Source organism: Arvicola amphibius, chromosome 2 (assembly GCF_903992535.2).
Source record: "Arvicola amphibius chromosome 2, mArvAmp1.2, whole genome shotgun sequence".
NCBI lineage: Eukaryota > Metazoa > Chordata > Mammalia > Rodentia > Cricetidae > Arvicola > Arvicola amphibius.
The window spans coordinates 185,019,343-185,035,277 of record NC_052048.2 but is presented as its reverse complement, the minus strand read 5'-3'; the positions used below and the strand labels follow the sequence as shown (position 1 = coordinate 185,035,277).

Genomic DNA, 15,935 nt, shown 5'->3' with positions numbered 1-15,935 from the left:
CCCGGTTCAGGATGGGAGCTGCTTCCTTAGCGAATGACAGGAGGGGTCCCGCTGGTGTCTGTGGTACCACTTGTGCTCCAAGGTGTCACCACTTGTGGTTGTTGCTTCCTAGTGAACCCTTTAAACATCCTGGGCATCAACTTCCTGGGCAGACGGCTGAGCCTGTCCATCACCATGGGATGCACGGCTTTGTTCTTTCTTCTCCTCAATATCTGCACTTCAAGGTACTTACCCTTCGCCTGCTGCTACACGGCTGTTGTGCAGTGGTTATCAGATGGGACTTCCTGAGTCCTGGGGATCAGTGGGGAGTAGAGGCTGTCCGTTAGACTGAAAGGCTGTTGGACCCCAGAGTCCAAACACCAAGGAGGAGTTGCCCCCAGAGACCACCCCTCACACCACAGCTGATGCAAAAGCATGAGGATTTTATTCTGTCATGACAGGGTCCCCCAGCATTCGGGAAGCTGAGAGACCTTAAATAGCTGGTACAGGCTACTTTTAAAGGAAAAAGCCATAGAAGCAAGGGGGGTTGTTCTTTGACTATTATGATTGGCTTATTCAAAAGGGCTATTACCAATAATTGGCTGGAGAGCTGTTGCCAGATCAGATGAGGTAAGAGGTCATTTTTACCCCATTTCTCAGGGACTGAGTCAAAACATACGTGTATGGGTAATTGTTCAGGAACTGAGTCAACATCTTAAAGGTTATCTTGCCCCAATTTCTGGAGAATATACGTGCATGTGTAGCTGTTAGGTCCTTGGTTTCCAGGGGAGGAGGAGGGGAAGCACTAAGGCACAGAGGCTGAGAGGGTTCAGAATTGTCAGAAATGGCTTCAGAATTGTCTTAAAGTTTTACAAGGCCTTTCCCTCTCCTCTCCCCTGCCCTGCCTCCCTCAGCTATTGGGAGATGTGGATAAGTACCAGGATGCTCACTTTACACAGAACTTGTTGGAGAATTGGAAAGCAGCTGTAGGGTTTTTGTTTTCTGGACCAACATGGGCTATTCCAGGGACATGAATAACATATATCTGAAGGCTGGGAAAGTAGTTCCATGGTGGAGGACTTGCCTCGGATAACGAGTCTCATCTCACATGGCAACCCTGCAGTATTCGGTGCAATGATATGGCTGACTCTTGAGCTGTGAGTTCTACACCCACAGGCCAACTAAGCACAGAGTAAAATTTAAAAAAGGTTTTACCCCAGACAATGAAAACAAACTGCATCTGTATAGGGCATGCGTGCTGGCTAGTTTCATGTCAGCTGGACACAAGCTAGAGTCATCTGAAAGGAGGGACCCTCAGTTGAGATAATGCCTCTGTAACATCTGGCTGTAGGGTATTTTCTTTTTAAAAATAGTTTTATGTTTTATTATAAAAGGAATGCATATTTTGAACCCTAATATTTAATACATTGATATTTTATAAATAATTTAGACTTAAAATTACTCAGATAGGGTATTTTCTTTAGTGATTGATATGGGAGGGGCCAGGACATTGTGGGTAGTGCCATCCTGGGACTGGAAGTCTTGAGTTCTATAAGAAAGCAGGCTTAGCAAGCCAGTAAGTTGCACCCCTCCATGACCTCTGCATCAGCTCCTGCATGCAGGTTCCTGTTCCGTTTGAGTTCCTGTCCTGACTTCCTGCAGTGATAGACTACCATGTGGAAGTGTAAACCAAATAAACTGTTTCTTCCCCATGTTGCTCTGGTCATGGGCATTTCATCACAGCAATAGAAAACCCAAGACAGCCAGACAGTGGTGGCACACACCTTTAATCCCAGCACTCGGGAGGCAGAGGAAGGCGGATCTCTGTGAGTCTGAGGCCAGCCTGGTCTACAAGAGCTAGTTCCAGGACAGGCTCCAAAGCTACAGAGAAACCCTATCTCGAAAAAAAAAAAATTACTAGATTGCCTACAATCCCTAGCAAAAAGTAAATGCTGTGGTAAACAGTTATTTGTGTTGAAGGAGCAATAACACACAGAGAACAAAAGGTTGTGTGGTACCCAGACCCAAGTGGACACATCTACAACACAATTTCTGGGGCTCACTGTGGAAGAGGAGTCAGGAAGATCGCAGAGAGTTTGCTGTGAGGGTGTCTCCTAGAAAAGCCAGGGAGGCTGTACCCAAAGGCATGCACCACCACCGCCCAGCCAATCTAGTGCTTTAAAGAAGTTCCAGGGGAGCCAATGCCCTGTTCTGACCTCCTAAGCACACACATGGTACACATACATACATATAAGTAAAGCAATCATACTCATAAAATACCTTTTTCTTTTTCTTTTTTTTAAAAAAGATTATTTATTATTATTATTATTATTATTATTATTATTATTATTATTATGTACCCAGTGTTCAGCCTCCATGCCTGCAGTCCAGAAGAGGGCACCAGATCTCATTACAGATGGTTGTGAGCCACCATGTGGTTGCTGGGAATTGAATTCAGGACCTCCGGAAGAGCAGTCAGTGCTCTTAACCACTGATCCATCTCTCCAGCCCCCCCCCACCCCCAAATACCTTTTTCAAGGCACGTGCCCATCTGGGAGCATCAGGCCTGAATGCCCGCTTAGGTGGATTGTGAGGAAACAGGCTGTAGGTCATGCCAGTTGAGAAGCAGCGTCTTGATGAGGCTCTGGGCTTTGTGAAGGGCCTTCTGTGTCTCTGACTACGACCTCCTCTGCTTCCTCCTCAGCGCTGGCCTCATTGGCTTCCTCTTCATGCTGAGGGCCCTGGTAGCAGCGAACTTCAACACCATCTACATTTACACTGCTGAGGTGAGCACCGGGGAAGGGCATGGCTACATCAGGGCACACCAGGGGAGCTGCCAATCTGTGGGGAATGCATCCCTGACTTTCGTTAACCTTTGACAAGTTTCTTAAACGGTGAAATTCGTTGAAAACGACACGAGAGAGCTTGATATGGATCTCTCCTTTCCCATGTAGTCTACTGAAACCCAGTCTCTGAAAGAGAGGGCCTCCTGCCTCTCAACTGAAAGCGGGTCGTTAGTCTAACTTGTCACTGTTAAGCCCGAAATAATTTAGGGAAGGGAAGATCTATCTTAGTTCGGCTTCAGTTGTTCTGGTCCATGACTGGCTGGCTTACCTCTGGTCTGTAGTGGAGGCACCATGGTCCAAGGGTTTGGGAGAGAAAAACTGGCCACCACGCAGCAATCAGGAAGCAAAGAGGGACCAAGAAGGAACCTGGGCTAAGATCCACCCTCAAAAGCACATGCCCAGCGACCACTTCCTCTAACCAGGCTTCGAAGTTCTTCCTTCCAATAGTCCGTTTGAATGTCAAGTCCATTAGTGGGTTAAACAATTGGTTAGGGTGGTTCTCATCTTTCCGCCCTTTACTAAGGGAAACAGCTCTCAATCCAAATATGTTGACATCAAAATCAACCACCATGGGACTGGTGAGATGGCTCCTTGAGGAAAGGAGCTTGCTGCCCAACACGACATTCTGAGTGGAATCCCTGAGATTCACATGGAAGGACAGTTCTGGCTCCTGCAAGTTGTCCTCTGACCTTTACACATGCGCCATGACATGCATGCATATCCCCCCACACACACACACATACGAGAAATGGATAAATGTAACTTTTTAAAATTCAAAACTATATACCGAAGACAATGAGCATCTTCTGCCCATCTTCTACAAACACAGAAGCCTGAACTAGGAAGGGAAGGGAGGAAGAGAACCCTGGGAAGAAACGTGACCAATGGGTGTTCTCTATGCCTCTCCTCTGCAGGTCTACCCTACTCAGATGCGCGCTCTGGGGATGGGAACCAGCGGTTCCCTGTGCCGCATTGGAGCGATGGTCGCGCCATTTATATCCCAGGTACTTAGAAGCATATGCAGGGACACTGAACCTGAGTGAGTGGGCAACAGGGACCCCAGAAAGGGTATAACAAGGGTTTCTACTTTATTCGTAGCATGAATATTTAACAGCCTATAGACTTTGATTCAGAGTTAAACCTTTTGCCGGGCTTCTCAGCCAAGATGGATTATGGGAAAACACGAGAGTACCGGGATTCGGGTGGGGTGGGGATGGGGTGAGAAGTCGGGGGTAGAACAGTATGGCCGAGCCTAGACACAGGGAGGTGGGGCTGACCCAAAGTCTGGAACAGGCTGGGACCTGGGGGACCTGGCACCATGTGACAAGAAACCGAGAACACAGGCTAATGCAGTAGCCCACAGGGTCATGGAGGGGTCTACTGTTTGTCCTCTGCTCTGGTCATTCTTTTGGCAACAACATTACTCTGCCTTGTTCTTCCTGCTATAGAAATAGGAAATGGGACTTGGGTCCTGTAGTGCCTCATCGGCTGTGGGAACCTAGGAGAAAACCAGGCCCTGTCTGGTCTTTCTGGGGCCTGAGATCACCTCTCCACCCGAACCCCTGCCGCCCCCACACCCAACATGCAGGCTCTATTTGCTCCCTGTGTATGGGGCATTCTCAAAAGTCCTAAACATGACTTTGTCATTGCCCTAGAGTTGGTTGGTCTATGTCTGAATCACATGATCAGGGGTCAGAGCTTCAAACAGTTCCATCTGAGGGTAGGGCAGGGAAGGGCGGCACTTCCCAGGGAAAGCAGTCATATGGGCGAAGCAGACACTTCCCATCTTTTAACAGAAGGATTTTTGTGGCTACAAAGGGTTTTTATTATTTGTTTGGTTTTTGTTTTCAAAACAGGGCTTCTCTGTACAGCTCTGGATGCCCTGGAACTTGCTTTGTAGACCATGCTGACCTCGAACTCACAGAGATCTGCCTATCTCTGTCTCCCCAGTGCTGGTGTTAAACATGTGTGCCACCAACTTCCCAGCAATATGAGTTTTTAAAAACTCTCTTGAAAGTGTTTCTTGTCTTAAAAATGGTGCTACTTTTGTCTTGAAATGTTGCTTTTTAAAATTCCTTTTTCTGCTGGGCAGTGGTAGAATCAGAGGAAGGTGGGTTTCTGTGAGTTCAAGGCCATTCTGGTCTATAGAGCGAGTTCTAGGATAGGCTCCAAAACTACACAGGAAAACCCTGTCTCGTAAAATAAAAAAAAAATCCACCTATTTCATCCATCTCAGAGAAGAGCCTACCAGGGAAAAAGGGAAGTAAAACACCCACCCTGTCCCTTGTAAGCAGACAGAGGCTAGGTTTCTCTCCCCAGTACTGTGGGGATGGAGTCTGTAGGTTCTTAGTTCCCTGTGCTGTTCTCCCTAGGGACATGGGACTATTTATGTGACAGGCCACATTGCTTCTAGGGGCCTTGGCAATGGTCAGAAAAGATCACAATTTGGGCTGAGTCCTGAGGGTTCTGTTCTGCTTGACATCCTGGGCACAAAGTGGCTCCTAACTCTGGGTGGCTCAGCTCATCCTTCCTGTGCCTCCCACGTTCTAAAACAGAGACGAATAAGAGCACATTTGCATAGGTTTGTTCGGAGGATGAGACCATTTAAATGCAAAGCATCGAGTCACACACATGACACAGCATTTGAGAGACGTTATGTAATGATGCTAATCAAGGCCAAATGCTACTCAGATATAAATATGTCTTGTTAAGAAAATACTTTTATGACCACTGATGAATCCTTTATTGTTAAAGCAAATAGTGGCTGCAAATGTTGAATAGACAAGATGAGCTCTGAGCGTGGAGGCCCAGGAGACAGTACTCTCCCTGCCCGGAACACCATCTGTAATGACCACACAGACACCAGTGTCAGCTTCCCAAGACAGATCTGTTGGCAGAGAAGCATGAAGACCACTGCTTCTCTTGGGTTCTTGTCCTGTGTCCTGAAAGCACACATCAGTTTCCATCTCTAGATGCATCCTTTACTGTCTTCGTATGGAGTGATTTTCATGGCGAGGAAATACTTGAATTCTCCTCATGCTGTAGAGCCCCAATAACATGCATGCTGCTAGGTTTGGGTACTGGAACTAGCTTCGACTACCTTGTGTTCATAATTTTTTTTTTTTTTTTTGCCTTTAATGAACTATGGTGGGGAAGGGAATGAGGAGAAGGAGGGGGCACGAAAATAAGAGAAACAAAAGCACTTTAAATCGAGCCCAGTGCAATGAGCCACTATTCAGTGCGTGTGCTTTGCTCCCTTAACCAGTCTGAATCAGAAGAATTTAAGTCTGGGAAGCTTCACGCCCACTCGTACAGCATTGCCCAGTTTCTCACAGAGTGAGCTGTTTCAAGGCTTTCCTTGGTGATAACTCTATCTTCGGTGATCGCTGCCGATCTTAGTGCTTATCAAGATTACTAGGGCAGCATGATGATGTAGACATTCCTGGATGCAGATGACAGAGATGGAGACCCACAGCTGAGTCAGCTGCTCTGTGAGCCGTCCTGAGAGAGGCTGTCCCATCCACTGGGAGGGTGCAGATTAGGAGCTGCTTTGCCTTTCACCCAGTTCTTTCTCTTCTGATTTCCTACGACTGGCTATTAAATGAGTTAAAGTGAGAACTTTACGGGCCCAGAGGGATAGAGTCGTGCTTAGAATGCTTGCTGCTTTTCAGAGTTCAGGCCCAACACCCATGTCAGGTGGCTGACAATTGTCTGTAACCCCAGCTATGTGATACCTGATGCCCTCTTTTTGAACACCTCAGCTACTTGCACACATATAAAGCACCCCCTCGTCCCCACACATGCACACACATAAAATAAAAGTATTTTAAAAGCAAAACCCATATACATTAGTTAGTAATATGTTTACATAATCTAAAGACTAATGCATAAAGTTTAATTCAAATGAATCTTTTTTTTTCTTCAAGACAGGGTTTCTCTGTGGAATAGCCCTGGCTGTCCTGGAACTCACTCTGTACACCAGGCTGGTCTCGAACTCACAGATGCACCCGGCTCTGCCTCCCAAGTGCTGGGATTAAAGGCGTGTGCCACCACCACTACAGGCCTGTTTTGTTTAAATGCATTATTTAAATCAAATGTTTTGAGGTATCTAGTTGTTAAGAAATGAACTTAAATAAAAATAAAATCTGGGTGTATGTAGCCCAAGCAAACACAAAAGAAGACTTTTGCTCCAGAATTATTAAAGGCCTACCACAGTGCAGAGGAGGTCAGTACAAGGCTGCTGTGGAGCTAGTTCAGGGCCTGTTCTCCTTTATTCCGGGATGCAGTAGGAGTCAGGTGTCCATGCTCATAGAACAATGCATCATAGACTGAGGGGCTAGGGGTGTAGCTCAGTTGGAGAGAGTCTGCCTAGCAAGCCAAGAAGGCTTGTATTCCAGGCCCTGCAAACTCAGCACTTTGGGAGGCAGAGGCAGGAAGATCAGAAGTTCAAGGTCATCCTCACCTACCCAGTAAATTTGGAGCCAGTGTGGGCTACGTGAGACCCTGACTCAAATACAAAAAGGGAAAACATCACAGACTGAGTAGCCTGTGAATGACAGAAATTTCTAACAGTTCTGGACTGAAGCTCACAATCAGGTGCCTGTGTGATTGGGTTCTGGTGGGGTCTCTGCCTAGCCGCGACATGGTCACCTTCTCATTATGAAAGGCCTGGTGTGGTCTGTTTTATAAGGGTGCAAATCCCTCCAGACAGAACAGGCTCACATCTGAGATGGGGATTTCAACATAGGAATTTTGGAGCAGCATAAAGACCTACAGAGTCAATGACATTAGAAGTACCTTGGTACAGCAATGTATAATATGTTGGTCCCGTCTATGGATGGGCGGTGAAGTCCCTATAGCGCATGAATGACCTTCATCCAAGTTGGTGGGACAGCCTGTGGTGTGGAACAGCTGGGCAAAATAGAAATTTATGTTAAAGCAATGAGGACTGCCCCCTGGTGGATGAAGCTAAACATGGCCTCACATCAAGTGAGTATCATGCAAATAAATGAAGGCATGTGTGTCACACACATCACATACATCATACACACATGCATTGCATCGCACACACATATCACATACATCAGACACATCACACACGCACCATACACACATGCATCATACACATCACACACGTGTCACACATGCACCACACACATCGCATACACAAACATCATACATATATGCATCACATCGCACACACGTATCACACACATCACAAACACATGCTTCACACACAAATGCATTACACACATCACACACATCACATGCACATGCATTACACACATCACATACACATGCATTACACACATCACACACATGCATCATACACACATGTATTACACACATCGCATACACAAACATCATACACGTATGCATCACATCGCACACACACATATCACACACATCACAGACACATGCATCACACACCCACAAAAAGCGCTTCACAAAGGGCTAGCAGTGGGTTATGTGTGAACATAACCCCAGTGAAACATAGACATTTTCCTTGTCTTTGCCCCACTCCCTTTGTCGTCAGTGGCATAGCAGTGACCCTCATTCCGCTCTGACTCAATCGCCCCTCCAACCTAGTACAGCTCTTGGGTAACCGTCTGAAATGTCTCTTCTTTCTTGAGCAGCTCTCTGCTAGTTCTGTTGAACAACAGCCTGTCAGGACTCAGAATGGGGCAGGACAGACACACAGAGCCTTTGTTAGGAGGCAGAGGGTCCCTTCATTCAGTATTCCCTTTCAGTGACTAATGTAGGAAATGGCTTTTGGAGCAATAGTCCCCCATTATAGAGGGTTTTTTTTTTTTTTTTGTAGAGGTATTATGTAGCTCAGCAGTTAGAACAGTGAAAAGACCTCTAGTAGCTAGTCTTTATGAGATAAGATTGTTACTCTATTAGCATGTTAGTATATGTAGAATTACATCATCCCAATTAAATGTTCAGGTAACATGTTTTAGTTTTACTTTTTAGATTAAAATATTGATATTATACAGTTTTCTTGTTTTGGGATTTTCTTTGTTTTGTGGAAAGTCTTCCTATGAACCCCTGGGTGGCCTGGAACTCATTATTTAGATAAAAAAATGGTATCACTTTGAGGATGTCTTTTAACTTTATTTTTTAAACATCCTTTAAAAATATTTTTAAAAACTTTGAGAACTTTATACACGAGTACTTTATTTACATCATCCCCTCCCTTTCTTTTGCTCTAACTTTTTCCATGGGCACCCCTCCCTCCCTCTCAAATTTGTGATCTCGCTCTCTCTTCTTTTTTAGTTTTTTGAGACAGAATTTCTCTGTGTAGCTCTGGCTGCCCTGGAACTCACTCTATAGACCAGGCTGGCCTTGAGCTCAGAGATTTGCCTCTTCTGCCTCCTGAGTGCTGGGATTAAAGGTATACACCATCACTGCCTGGAAAATTTGTGATCTCTCTCTCTCTCTCTCTCTCTCTCTCTCTCTCTCTCTCTCTCTCTGTCTGTGTCTCTGTCTCTGTCTCTGTCTCTGTCTCTCTCTCTCTCTCTCTCATAGCCTACTGAGTCCATTTAGTGTTGCTCATATATGTATGTGTTTGGGCTGACTGCTTAGGACTGGATAGCCTACCAGCAGACCTGTACCTAGGGAAGACTGTTTCTCCCTCATCAGCTCTGACTTGCCTGTGGCTTTTTGTCTAGGGGTGGGGCCTTGTGAGATGTCCCCCATCCACACTGGCATATCTGCTTTGTTGAAATTTCATGGCTACGGCTCCCTATCACACAGAAAGATACTATCTTACAGCAGACATCCTAGTCCTCTGGATCTTACTCTTTCTGCTTCATCTTCTGCAGCATCCCCCTGAGCCGTAGGTGTAGGGGTTGTAGCATATCATTGCAGCTGGGCAGCCCATGGTCAGCTGTCCTTTGCTTTTTGATCAATTGTCAATTTCTATAATGGTTTCCTTCTGAGGCAAAATGAAGCTTCTTTTATGGGGGGATGAGAGGTACATTTATTTGGGGCTATCAGGATAAATATTTAGAAAACAGAAAACATTTTGGTTTAGGAAAATGGTGGTAGCAGGTTCTTCTTTAGGGATACTTCACCAGCTGCAGGTAGTTGACTAGGTTTACAGTGCCAGGCTTAAATGCTCTCCTATTGAACAAGTCCTAGGCCCTATTCGACAGTTGTTGGTTATCCCTAAGATAGAAATGCCACTGTTGCACCACTGGGAATACCTTGCCCCGCTGGTGATTGCTGTAGTTCTTACATTTTATAACTGGGTAGGACTATTGGTTGCTTTTCTCACTTGGTAGCTTTCATAGCCAGCTGAGATCTAGTCCTTTGGAGGGAGGCTTCCAGGGCAATTCTGCCTCGATTCTTCCAAGTCCTGTGTCTAAAGTGTGTGCTATCGTCAACAGTAGGTGTTACTGGTAACCAAGGGCAAAACCAATAACATATATATTACTTTAGCAATTTCTTTGACTCCCCTGGTCAGCAACTCAAAAGGAGGCTTGCCATACTTGGTACTGGGCTTCTGTTAGATGGCCTATGGCTCTTGGGGTGGGGCACCACCCAAGTCTCATACCTCCTCCTTTCTCTATGCCTGTCTATATGTGTGTATGTGCTTAAGAAAACATACACCAATATATTTCCATATGACTTTTCAAACAGTGTCATTTATCCCTCTTTCCTCCTCCCTGCCTACACTGGCCTCCTCCCCCCTTCCAGTTAAATCCCCACTCTGCCGTTTCCCCTGCCTGGCACCTATGTCTTTTAGCCCCTCTTCTAGAGCTCCTTCTCACCCCACATGGCCCCTTTCCTGGTTTCCATGGGGACTCCTGGTTATATACTCAGATCTAGAAACTTGTAGTATTTGTCTTTCTGGGTCTGAGTTGCTATAATAATTTCTTGAGACAGGGTTTCTCTGTGTAGCCCTGGCTGTCCTAGAGCTCCCTTTGTAGACCAGGCTGACCTTGAACTCAGAGATCTGACGTCTCTACCTCCTGAGTGCTGGGGCTGATGTCTGGCTTAATGTTTTCAAATTCCATCCATCTACCTGCAAATTTCATGATTTTGTTTTGTTTTGTTTTTTGAGACAGGGTTTTTCTGTAGCTTTGGAGCCTGTCCTAGAACTAGCTCTTGTAGACCAGGCTGGCCTCAAATTCACAGAGATCCGCCTGCCTCTGCCTCCCGAGTGCTGGGATTAAAGGTGTGCATGATTGTTTTTTTTAACAGTTGAACAGTATTCCATTCGTTTTCAAGATCCATTCATCGGCAGGAGGACAATTAGGGCTGCTCCTATTTCATAGCTACTGAATAACTTGGCATTGGACACCTATCTGTGGGGTAGGCCAAGGAGTGGCTGGTAGGTGTTTTAGCATTTTGAGAATTCTCCACACTGATGTCCAGTTTCACTAACAGTGAATGAGGGTTCCCCTTCCCACATCCTCTCCAGTGTTTGTTGTCGGCTGTCTTATTGATTTTAGCTGTTCTGACTGCAGTGAGATAAGATCTCAAAACAGCTCTGATTGGCATTTCCCTATTTGCTAAGGATATTGGACATCTTTTGATATATTTACTTAGTCATTTACTTATTTTTTTTTCTTTTGGTTTTTCGAGACAGGGTTTCTCTGTGTAGCTTTGGATTGGAGCCTGTCCTGGAACTAGCTCTTGTAGACCAGGCTGGCATTGAACTCACAGAGATCCGCCTGCCTCTGCCTCCCGAGTGCTGGCATTAAAGGCGTGCGCCACCACTGCCCAGCCATTTACTTATTCTTTTGAGAATTCTCTGTTCAGATCTGTAGCCCATTTTTAAACTGGGTTATTTCTTTTAAAATTTACTTATTTTTGTCTGTTTGTTTGTTTGTTTTGCCAAAGACCAAACCCAAGGCCTTGTACTTACTAGGCAAGTGCTCTCCCTCTGAGCTAAATCCCCAACCCCTATTATTATTTTTAAATATGTGTGAGTGTGTGTAGAGGTGGTATGTGCACATGGGAACCCACAGGCCAGAGGCTATGTGTCTCCTAGAGCTGGAGTCGGTTGTGCATCATTTGCTGTAGATGCTGGGAGCCCCTGGGTCTTTAAAAACAGCAAGTTTACCACCGAGCCATCTCTCCAGCCCCACTACTTGTTTCTTGATTCTTTGCTGCTGTTTTAGTTCTTTCTATATTCTGGATATCGATCTTCTCTCAGATATGAAGCTGGCAAAAGTTCTCTCCTACTCTGTGGGCTTCCCCGTCACTTGTATCCTTTGCTGTACAGAGCTTTTTAGTTTGATGAGGTCCCACTGTCAGTCGTCAGTATGAATTCCTGAAGAAATGGCGCCCAGTTCAGGTAGTCCCTCCTACACTCACGTCTTGTATTGCCTCTGCTTTCTGCTAGCAGTTCCAGTGTTCCAGGCTTGCCTTGAGGTCTTTGATCCATCTGGGATTCATTTTTGTGTTGGATGATAAACATGGGTTCAGTTTTATCCTACATGCGGATATAATGTTTTCCCAGCACCATTTGTTGAAGATGCTGTCTTTTATCCAGCATATGTTTCAGGTATTTTTGTCAAGTATCAGATGGCTCTGGTTACATGTACTCCTGTTTGAGTCTCCTGTTTTGTTCTGTTGATCTATATGTCTGTTTTTGTACTAATACTATGCTGTTTCATTAACGCAGCTCTGTAATCTGGTAATCCCTTGGGCATTCATTTTTTTTGCTCAGGATTTCTTTGGTTATTTGGGGTCATTTGTGGTTCAAAATGAATTTTAGGATGATTTTTTGTTTCTATGGGAAGTATCATGCAGATTTTGATTGATATTGCACTGAATCTATAAATTGCTTTTGGTAAAATGGTAATTTTTACAATACTAGTTCTACCAACCCATGAATAAGGGAGGTCCTTCCATTTTCTAGTGTTTTCTAGGTTTCTAGATTTAAAAACAATTGGTTATTATGAATGAATGAGAGTATTGTTTTTCTGTTGGCTTAGCAGCCACACCTGAATCTATGTATTCTCTCTCTCTCTCTCTCTCTCTTTCTCTCTCTCTCTCTCTTCTCTTCTCTTTTTTCTTCTCCCCTCCCTTTCTTACTTTCTTTCTGTTTTGTTTTTCCAGACAGGGTTTCTCACTAGCTTTGGAGCCTGTCCTAGAACTTGCCCTGTAGACCAGGCTGGTCTTGAACTCACAGAGATCTGCCTGCCTCTGCCACCTGAGTGCTGGTATTAAAGGCTTGCACCACCACCTGGTTCAAATCTATGGATATTTTAATTATCGTTTATACCTTGAGGCCCTACAGTCAATGTCCCCAATACTAAGACTGAGAATGGGCGGGAATTCTGGTCCTTCTGGCACCGGCTTGGCCACAGTTGCCAAATGTAGTTTTTAACTAAGCCTCTATTGTTCTATTTACCAATAAAGGCTCAGGAGTCAGATGTTGGAGTGAAAATCTGCTATATCAGAGAAATCGAGAAGCAACCATCTGATCTTTTTTGGCAGAAGACCCAGTAAGAGAAATGTCTTTCCATTCATTCCAAACCAAAAAGACTTGTGATACAAGTCCCTCCCTACTCCTTCCTGTGCATCTATCTGTATTCCTGGCTCCTCTATCCTCTCTGTAGCTAATTCCTATCAACTAATCACTGGCTCCGCCCCCTGATCCAAGGTTAATTTTATTAACACAGTCTTGGAGTTTCATAGTGCGATCAAATATCCTACACAAGAGAGTGTCCATGATCTCTTTCTCAGCATGTTTGTAATTGATATATAGAAAAGCTATTGACTTTTGATTTTGTGTCCTGCAACCATGCTAGAATGAGTGACCATTAATAGTTTTCTGGTGGAATTTTTGGAATCTGTTATGTATAATATCAAATCATCTGCAAAAAGGGATAACTTGACTTTTCCTGCCTGTATTCCTTTAATTTCCTTCTCCTTATTGTTCCAGTTAGTGCTTCAAGCACGTATCAAAAAGGCAAAAGGATAGTGAACAGGCTTGTCTCATGACTGATTTCAATGGAATTGCTTTGAGTTTTTCTCCATTTACAAGGATGATGTTGTTGTCATAGATAGGCCTTATCATGTTGAGGTATATTCCTTTCAGTCCTTCTCTATCTAGGACTTTTATTATGAAAGCATATAGGATTTGTCAAAGGCTTTTTCTTTGTCAAGGCACTTATTGAAGTGATTGTGATTTTTGTCTTTAATCCCATTTATATGATTTATTACACTTGCTGACTTTTGTTGAGCCGTCCCTGTATCTCTGCAGTAAAGCCAACTTGATCATGGTGTGTGATCATTTTAATATATACCTGGTTTGCAAGTTTGACTGAGGATTTTTACATGGCTGTTTATTGGGGACTATCAACCTGTAATTTTTCTTTTTTTGTTGCTCCTTTATCTGCTTTTGGTAATGAAGTGATACTGGATTTAGAGTTTAGGAATGTTCCTTCCCTCCCTTCCTTTCTCTCTCTTTTGAATAGTTAGGAAAAATAAGCTGTAGATATTTGAAAGTCTAAAAGAATTCTGCTGTAAATTCCTGTGGCCCTGGATTTTTTTAAACTGGAAGGCTTTTTATTACTGCTCCAACCTCATTTGCTATAGGTATGTTTTTATTGATCGCTTCTTAACTTTGAGAGTTTAGATTAATTTATACATTTATCCATTTCTTTCAGATTTTGTAACTTAATGGACTACAGGTTTTAAAATATTTCTTTGTAACATTCTGATTTTACCTTTGTGTGCTGTAATGTTTCCCTGTTCATTGCTGATCATGCTAATTTGGGTCATCTCTTTACTTTTGGTTAGTTGGCCAAGGGTCTGTCAATCTTGTTTGTTTTTAAAGAACCAGCCCTTAGGTTTGCTCATCTTTGTGTTGTTTTCATTTCTATTTCTGCTCTGATTCTATTATTCATTACTGTCTACTAGATTTGTTGCTTTTCCAAATTCTTTTTTTTTTTTCAAGATAGGGTTTCTCTATAGCTTTGGAGTCTGTACTGGAACTCTCTCTGTAGACCAAGCTGGACTTGAACTCACAAGAGATTCACCTGCCTCTACCTCCCGGGTGCTGTGATTAATGGTGAGTGCCATTACTGCCTGGCTGCTTTTCCAAATTCTTGAGTTGCATCATTTATCTATTTGTGCTATATTATTATTATTTTTAGACAGGGTTTCTCTGTGACTTTGGAGCCTGTCCTGGAACTAGTTTTTGTAGAGCAGGCTGGCCTCGAACTCACAGAAATCTGCCTGCTGCTAGGCTTCCTTGAGCCTCCTTATTCCCCATGGAAAGGTGCTATCCACCCATTCTGTAGCCCCATGGTGCAGGACAATCAGATGCGATAGGAAGTTGAGTCAAAGCAGGAACTCAGTTTATTACTGTGAGCATCTGCTTATAAGGGTTAAATGATACCCTGTCATGTCAGGGCACCTTCAGCCAATGAGAGGCAGCCAAACCCTCCCTTGGCGGGAGGGGCGTCTACCTAGTTTTTGCTGTCTCATCCCCACTCAAACTCGAGCCAGGCTTTCTCTGTCCTACAGGGCCCTGAACTTGAGCCAGGCTTTTTTTCTGTTCTATAGGCTTCAAGGTACAGGCCCTGAGATAATTTTGGCCCAACAGCCTGCCTCTGCCTCCCGAATGCTGGGATTAAATGCGTGCACCACCACTGCCCAACTGTGCCCTTAGGTTGTTTTTTTTTTGTTTTTGTTTTTTTAGGTGCTTAGAGCTATAAATTTCCCTTGGGACAGCTTTTAATGTATCCCAGGGAGTTTGTTGTGTTGTTTTTATTTTTATTTAATTCCAGGAAAATTTAAATGTCTTTCTTGATTTCCTTTCTGGCTCATCCATTGTTCAGTAAAGTGTGGTTTAATGTTCACGAGTTTATATAATTACTGGGGATTTGTCTTCTGTTGATTTTAAGCCTTATTGCATTGTAGTCAGACAGAATGCATAGAATTATTTCAATTCTTCTAAAATTGTCAAGAATTTTTTTGTGTTCCCAAGATACGTTCTATTTTAGAGTCATGGATTGAGTAGAATGTATATTCTTTGGTATTTGGGTGGGATATTCTACACATGTTAGGTTCGTTTGATGTATTAGGTATTTTAATTTTGATGTATATTTATCTCTTGTATTAAAAATGATTTATAAAAAT

The 15,935-nt window shown here is 43.9% G+C and overlaps 1 protein-coding gene across 1 annotated transcript in view; it reads left to right on the top strand.

Annotated features, from left to right (window-relative positions):
* Svopl (SVOP like) overlaps positions 1-15,935 on the top strand; it is a 51,211-nt gene that overhangs the window by 26,570 nt on the left and 8,706 nt on the right. Inside the window, exons 11-13 of the mRNA XM_042054571.1 lie at positions 113-224; positions 2,684-2,765; positions 3,740-3,829. Coding sequence (XP_041910505.1) covers positions 113-224; positions 2,684-2,765; positions 3,740-3,829 — 284 coding nt within the window. The remainder of the gene's footprint in view (positions 1-112; positions 225-2,683; positions 2,766-3,739; positions 3,830-15,935) is intronic.